Consider the following 8,297-nt stretch of genomic DNA (forward strand, 5'->3'; position numbering starts at 1 on the left):
GAGAACCTGGAAGGTTTAGATTCGCTTACCAGGACAAAAGGAAGAAATATCCCACCAAGTTGCAGCTGGGAAGAAATCCATATCATAGAACTCCCTTCCCTTTCTGGTAATGACAGACACTGCTGACCATAAAATCTGTCACTGGAACATAGCCTCTGCATTGGATAGAAGTATAACTCTCTCCCTGTCTCTCTCTCTCTCTCTCTTGTTTTAACTTCTGATCTCAATAAATGTTTGTTGTCTGTTCTTTCAGCTTTAACCGTTTGGATTTGCCTCCATATGAATCATTTGAAGACTTATGGGATAAACTTCAAATAGCAATTGAAAACACTCAGGGTTTTGATGGGGTTGATTAGAATATAAATAACAATATACTATATTGTTTTACTGCTACAATTTTGCAAATGAAACCTTGACTTAAAATTCTCCAGGGAACTACTTCAGACTTGGTTATTGACTTCATAAATATTGAATAAATGATGTAAAACCATAAGAAGATATAAATACTGAAACAATTTTACAGTGAAAATTACTTCACTTTTAAAGTAATATCACACACAGTATTCTTGTATGAATATCTTTATTCATATCTTAAAGATAAAGTATATCTTTTGAATTGTGATTACAGGATTTAAATCCTCTGTGCCTAAAATTGTTTTTCCCCCTCAACAATTACCTCTTTTACAGTATTCTTCAGGCAGTTCTTAGACTACTGAAATTGTAACTGTGAAAACATTTATGCAAAGAGTGTCAAGTGTAAAGATGTTTGATGCATTCTAAGAAGGAAAACGAAAAGTTGTTGAAAACTTAAATGTTAAGCTTTTTGCAATATATTCAGTGCTGCTTTCAGCTATTTATTATTACTAAAGAGGCCTTGCCTGTAGCACCTTACTACTCAACATATTTGGAAAACTTTAGAAAATATTACCTATATTTTGTAATTACACCTAGCGGAATTGTAAACTTTTTGCTTATTCGTCTTAAAAGTTCTTTCAGACATCTGTTTTTTAACTTTTGGTGATAAATAGTTTATTAAACATAGTGTTTTTATAAGTTAGCATTGCTATAAAGTTAAGATTCACAACTGCATTGAATGAAAAATATTAAATTTTTTGTCCTTATAGTTCATCTGAATAGTCAAAACAAAATTTTTTAATTTTGTAAATGCCAGTTATAAAAAAAATAGATGAAAATCCAGTTTTCCAAAAATCCAAGGAAAGATTAACAAAGCAGTATTTTTCATGTGTTCCCTGGAAAACTAAGTGAAATTTGTTTCACTATTTACTATTTCACTAATTCACTGTTTAGTCTTGCACGGTGATATAGTAAATATGTGTTTACAGAGTTTCTTGTATTTACAGGTTAAGCTAGTTTCTATCATTGCATTTTTATATTTCTTGTTTCTTCACTGTTGTATACAAACCAAATATTTGTTAAATACTATGTAACCAAAGTCATAGTCAAAAATGTATAATTTGTTTTAGATATGTTATTTACCAAATTTCTTATACTTTTTAAAAACCTATCCAAATATGCTGATATTTTATTATAAATAAAACATTTTTATAAGTAGTATCTTATTTTAATGAACCTGAAGAGACATTTATTATTCATTTAATTATCCAGAATGTTTTTTTTTTTACTGTCTTTTGTGTGCAAGGAACTTGGTGCTGTGGGGTCACAGAGAATATTTACATTCTCTGTGGAAGTAGAGTTTTGCATATATCTGTTCCTTATGTCAAAACTACATTTGAATGAACGCAAACATACCAAATATATTTTTCAAAATGTTATGTTGATTATTTTTGAGGGATGGTATAAAATGAGGTCTGCATTGAAAAGTGCTTGTTCCTGTTGGCTTAAGGGGACTGGTAGGATGGCATGGCAAACTTGTAGTATACCACTCAATTCATGAAAGAAATGTTCAAAACTTAGAGAGTTGCAAATATACTATAAAAAACGACGCCAGTTATTTTGAGACTACCCTGTCCTCTCAGTCAGTAGTCATTCACAGAGCAGTGAAGCTGCTCCCCCAGCACTAACCAACACTATCATTTTATAGCCCATTCTTCCCCCTCCTTCTTACCCCCATTTAGGTCAGAAATCAAGGGCTAGCACTCATTACCAAACTGTACACTCAGTACTAGAGTACTAACACCAAAAGGAAAATATTTTATTTTATTAAATAAACTGGTTGCCAAATGGACAGGATGTTGTGAACACATGTAGTGTGTGATTTATCAATTAATTTCTTACACATCAGCAAAGCAGTATTAGTGCAGGCTATACCTTTATTATAAAGACCTGAATGTTATTATTATTTTCATTAAAATTATATTCTGTATGCATGTGGGGTCATAGTTTAAATGTAAGTTTGGTAAAATTATGGCTGTCAAAAACTGATACTGGAAAAAGGAAGTTTATTTATCCAACTGATTTTTATTTAAAAATTTCTACAGCTCAGTTTGTTAGAGTATGGTATTAATGAGATTGCAGTGGCAGGTTTACAATACTTAAAATGCAGTTAATTCCTTGAAGAAAGCTCTGTTCCATGGTCACAAGTTCTATCTTTAATCCTGGGTAACCATCTCAAAGGTCCATGTTCTTTCATCAGTAAGGATTGTAGATTATTTGTAGCTCATCACCTCTAAAAGAAAAATTGGAACATGTACATCTTTCTGATGTTGGGTGAGTTGGATCATCTTTACATATTTTTTCCCAAGAACTTAAAGCACATAATGTTATCCCTGTATTTTACTGTGTTTTCTCTGTAAAGGTTTTCCAAATCTTTAATACCTAATTATGCTACAAATGTAAATGCTGCTTGTATTTTTGGCTATCGTCATAATGACAGTTCATGTGAATATTATCAAAATAAAAGCAATACCTGCCATTTTTATTGCACGATATTAGACATGCAACTTTTTTTTAACTTGGGATATGGCAAAACTCTATCAATTGGTATAGCAGAACTTGTGGCATAAAATATTAACAGTTTTTTCAATCTAATTGTGACAAATAATAAAGTTTTATTCTAAAAACCATAAAATTTATTTTTTAATGAAGAACCTATACAAGTTAAAATTATCAAAGAAATCTAGCAACAGCATGTGAAATTATCAAGATGTAAATAGAAACTAAACTATTGAGAAAAGTTCTAATGACAGCATTCTTTCAACCCATTTATATTACCATGAATGCACAGAATCAGATGAACAAAGGCGTCTCCCAACTTATAAATAGGTTATGTAACAAAAGTTGATATGATAGCAAGCCAACAGATTGAAGTGATTATATTATTATCAATACTAATGATAGCTAGCGTTTATATTTTGCTTTAAAGTTTGCAAAGCACATTACAAATATCCTCTGCTTTTATCCTCACAATAACCGTGTGAAGTAGGTGCTGTTATCAGCCCCATTTTACAGATGAGGAAACTGAGGCAGAGGTTAAGTGACTTGCCCAGGATCTCATAGCTAGTAAGGTTGACTTTTAACTGGTGTCTTCCTGACACCAGGTCCATCACTCTTATCTACTGTGCCACCTAGGTGCCTTATATGCCTTAAATATTAGAAATGAATACTATTACACATTTGTAATAGCATTATTAAATATGTTATATGTACTTAAATGAGCCTGGGATCTCAACTTTGTGGGTACTGGCTTCTCATCCTATTTGACTTTTGTCTGATCATATCTTCCTACAAATCCTCCATGGTTCCAAACAATATTCTAGGGGGTCTTCCTCTACATCATGAGGCTACCAGAGAAGATATGAGGAAATGCAGTAGCAGCAGCATTTTAAGTGCTTACTATGTGCCTGGAACTGTGCTAAGCACAAGGGAGGCAAAGAAAGGAAAAAACGTGATCCCTCCCCTCAAAAAACTTACAGTCTGATAGGGGAGAAACATGAAAACAATTATGTACATATTACTGTAATTGGGAAGTAATTTCCGAGAGAAGGCACTAGCAAGAGTAAAGGAAGGGCTAGGAAAGGCCTGTTGTAGGAGGTAAGATTTGAGCTGAGTCTTCAGAGAAACCAAGAGGCTAAGGAGAGGAGGGGAAACATGCCAAGCAAACAGAGGACAGCCAACGAAAATACATTGAGTTGTGAGATACAGTGTATGTGAAGAACAGCTAGGAAACCAGCGTCACTGGATCGTAGAGTACATAGAGAGGAGTAAAGTGTAAGAAGACTGGAAAGATAGCAAGGAGCCAAGCTGTACAGGGCTTTTAAAAGATAAATAGGATTTTATATTTGATCGTTGACATAATAGGGAGTTTCCGGAGTTTGAGTAGGGGGAGGAGGGAAGGGAGCTGGCACAGTCAGACTTGTCCTGTAGGAATATCACTTTGGCGGCTGAATGGAGGATGGGGAGTGGGAAAAGACATGAGCAGAGATGCCAAGCAGCCTGCTATTGCAATGGTCCAGGTATGATGTGATGAAGTCCTGCACCAGAGTGTGGACTGTGTTAGTGGAGAGAAGAGTGTCGCTTCTCTATAGTAGAGTTGTGAAGTTAGAAATGACAAGATGTGACAATAGACTGGATATGTGGGGGTAAGTGTAAATGAAGAATTGGGGAGGATCACAATATTGGGAGCACAGATGACTCATCAGTAATAGGGAAGCTCACAAGAAGAGAGGGTTTGGGGAAAGAGAGTTCTTTCTTGAGTGTGTTGGGTTTGAGGTGTCTATGGGACATACAGTTTGAAATGTCCTGGACTGAATCTGATAATCATCGGCATAGAGATGGCAGTTGAATGCATGGAAGCTGATAAAGATCACCAAGCAAAAGAACATAGAGGGAAACGAGAAAAGGGCCCAGGACACAGCCTTGAGGGACTCCTACGATTCGTGGACACAACCTGGATGAAAATCAAGGGAAGGAGACTTAGAAGGAGCAGTCCACTAAGTAGGAGAATCAGAAGAGAGCATCAAAACAAAAAAAACCCTAGAGAGAAGAGAGGGTGATCAACAGTGTCATAAGCTACAAAGGTCAAGAAGAATGAGGCCTGAAAAAAGGCTGTGTTATTCATCACATCACCTGGTCTCTGGGTGTTCCTTCCTAACCAAATCTTCCAAGGACCAGGGCCAACTGTCTCACCAAGGCATCTAGAAGAGATGACCTCCAACGCTATTGCCATTTATGTAGGGGCTCTTACATAGGCGAGGGCTATCGCATTAAGGAACTTTGCTTTTATTTTAGGAATTTGGAAACTGAATTCCATAGCAAGAGCAAGACAGGACAGGGAATCATTAAGTGTGAGTTCCAAATCTTTTTTGACTAATTCCAGTATTCTTCAGAGAGGGTGATAACCAGCCTGTAGAAATGCTAAAACTAAAACATCTGAATGCCACACAGTTCTGAGCCTTCGGTAGACTATCCAGGCAGGGGACACTGCTGGAGAGCCAGTGTTCTTCCCACTGTCCCACTTTAGAGGAAAGTTGGTTCTGACTTTCTCGTAATACTGAATGTTTTCTTGCAGCGATAGCTCCAACCCTACAGTAGAACTATAAGTCTGCAGTATTATAGAGGTCTCTGAGGAGGTGGGGCACGCCACGGAGAAACAGGGTTGTCTTGACCATTTGTGTTCTTGGATGCTGAATCTTTAGTATTTTTTATGTTTTGTCAGGTGAAAATAAGTCTGTCCTATATTAAAAGGCTTATTAGCCCAAGTGCACAGGAATCTTCTCTCTTTTCTATAAAGATCTAGAAATGAGTCAAATATTGACATTCCTAGGGGAAATCCTGGATACGGCCGTAAGTTTAATAAAGTATAATTGCTGAGATCTCAAAAGTAAACTCAAAGTAAACCCAGGGTTTCAATTCTAAACTACAGGTCACAAAGATGTTTTTTGTTGGGAGCAGAAGCACCCAGCCTTGCTTGCATCAAAATTATTTTGCCTGTATAAGACAACTTGAAGTACGAAGAATTTTATTTCCCAAGATAGCATTTTCTGCTCCCCTGAATTTAGTGACCGCAAAGTTAGTGATCGTTTTCATGCCTTCAGTCTATATGCACAAATTATCCCACCAAAAGGGATTAACATGACTACTCAGTTTTCTTAAGTCTAACATCTGTCATATCCCTACTATGTATAAAACACTTTTTATATCCCACTAGAAGTCAACAAAGTAATTTCCAAACCCCTGTTTTCTTTTCCTATCACTCCACCTCTTTCCCCATATTCTCCATTTACTCTGCCAGTAATGTGGGAACTGGCTTCCTTCCTTGATCTGTTTTTCAGAACACTGTGGGCATGGACATACTTTTAGCCAGTGGAATACACATTTCACAACACTTCTTAAAGTGATCTAAGAATGTAGAACTGTGGTCAGACAACAGCTAAGTCTGTCACTAACCAGTCCAAGTAAAAGGATTTTTTAAAAAATCTGGGCCAAATGTAAAATATTTCATGTTATGGAACTATTTCCTTCCTTCCTAATAACCAGGACAAAAAAAAGAAAAGAAAGACATTCCCTCTTCTCCAAGAGCTTACATTTTAATGAAGGCAGTACAAAAAAGAAGCTGAATGTCAAGATCCAGAGAATCAGAACCATAGTGAGGAGGGGGAATGAAGGGAGGCTGCTCTGGACTTCTCCCCAAAAGAGACCATGGGAGGTACTCACCAGTAGGAAAAATGATCTGGAATGGGGGTGGGGATGAAGAAAGGAGTTTCAAGTTGAAAAGGCAGCAGAGTTTGGAGAGTCAGAAGCTGAGATGAGAGGGGAAAGACAGCACAGTGCCCAAAAACAAAAGTCTACTTAGCCACACAAGATAAAAAGTTTGTATTCATAGCATATTTTTTAAGTCTTTATTGATATCTTTTGTTCTTTATGTCATCATAGATAGCCCAAGTATCCCTCCCTTTTCCAGAGAACCATCCCATAAAACAAATAATTCTAATGGTGGTGCCATAATTAGCTACATAGGAAAGTTTTAGTTGTGCTTAAAACTAATATGTTCTGCTAGCAACTGAAATCGGTCTTTGGTACAAAATTTTGTTTTCATCCCCATTTCTTCATCTCTATATTTCTCATTTTATAAATGTCCCAGAACTCTGAAAATAAAGTTCTCATAAGTATGATGTGAAATTGCATGTAAATTTCCAGTTAGTCTGTTACTAAGAGACATACATCCTATTAAAAAGAAGAAGAAATTAGCAAAGGGGAAAAATCTCACTATCACCCACAAGTATTCCATCTCCCTGGTTAGAAACTCAAATTTTCTCCTATCTGACTTTGTATTATTCCACCTGTCGCTATTCCTCATCCCCCGCAAACCTAGTCTTTGCCCTCATGGAGACCTCAATCTTTCTACTCCTTTGTTGCTTTCTCAGGCCATTATTATCTCTGTTCTGGCATAACTTTCCTCCCTCTCCAATATCAATCCAGGAGCCATTTTAGCACTATTCTCTGCTCTGTTCTCCACTCCTATCAACTAATTTTTTTCCAAACTTCATCCTTGGGTTATTCCCACCTTCTGCCTCCTCTACAGCTACTCACAAGCTGCTAAACACAAATGGAGATAATCTCACACTCTGCTAACTGGTTACATTATAGGTTCATGTTATCCAGCTTCTGGGGGCCCTGACTGCATGCATCAAGTCCTTTTATTCCTCCCTAATTGATTCTCTATCTCATTCCCCACAGAGGCTAACTAGTCTAAGATTTTCTTTCCTCCTCAAATCTCCCTACACCTCAAAGGACTTTACCTCTAATTTTAGTTAGAAATAAAAAAAAAATTGAGGACATTTGATGTGAGCTCCTCCACCTAATCTCAAAACCCTTGACATCATTTCCAACTCCTCCTTTTCCTGATAAAGTCTCCGATAAAGCGGTGATCCTTCTCTTTGCCACCACTAACCTTTCTACAGCTACACTTGATCCCATCCATTGCTGTTGCCCCAGCAGATTGCATTTTCAATCATCCTCCCTCTCTATCAATCTTCTACCATTTCCTATCACCTCTTTCCTTCCCTTCTGCCTTCAAATATGCACAAGATTCCCCTATCCTTAAAAAAAAAAACCTTTGATAGACTCTACATTCATCCTGCATCTCTTCACTCTTTCTCAACCAAATTCCTTGCACAAGCTGTCTATACTCACGGCCTACACATCCTTTCCTCTTCTTCCCTCTCCACTCACTCCTCAATCCTTTGAAATCTGGCTTCCAATTTCATCACACTGACAGTGCTGTCTCCCTAGTAAACAATGACTTAGTAATTGCCAAAGTGATAGTGTTATCAGTCCTCGGGCTTCTTAAATAGAAGCAACTACGTTCATAGAGCCCT

General features: G+C 36.9%; 1 protein-coding gene across 8 annotated transcripts in view; it reads left to right on the forward strand.

Moving 5' to 3' along the window:
• NEDD4 (NEDD4 E3 ubiquitin protein ligase) overlaps window positions 1–2,907 on the forward strand; it is a 163,885-nt gene extending 160,978 nt beyond the window's left edge. For all 8 annotated transcript variants that reach the window (XM_020981375.2, XM_020981382.2, XM_020981389.2 and 5 more), the window contains one exon: window positions 254–2,907. In XM_020981375.2, coding sequence (XP_020837034.1) covers window positions 254–356 — 103 coding nt within the window. In that variant the 3' untranslated portion in view covers window positions 357–2,907. The remainder of the gene's footprint in view (window positions 1–253) is intronic.
• The last annotated feature ends 5,390 nt before the right edge of the window (window positions 2,908–8,297 follow it).

This window comes from Phascolarctos cinereus, unplaced genomic scaffold (assembly GCF_003287225.1).
Source record: "Phascolarctos cinereus isolate Bilbo 61053 unplaced genomic scaffold, phaCin_HiC Scaffold_3;HRSCAF=262, whole genome shotgun sequence".
Lineage (NCBI taxonomy): Eukaryota > Metazoa > Chordata > Mammalia > Diprotodontia > Phascolarctidae > Phascolarctos > Phascolarctos cinereus.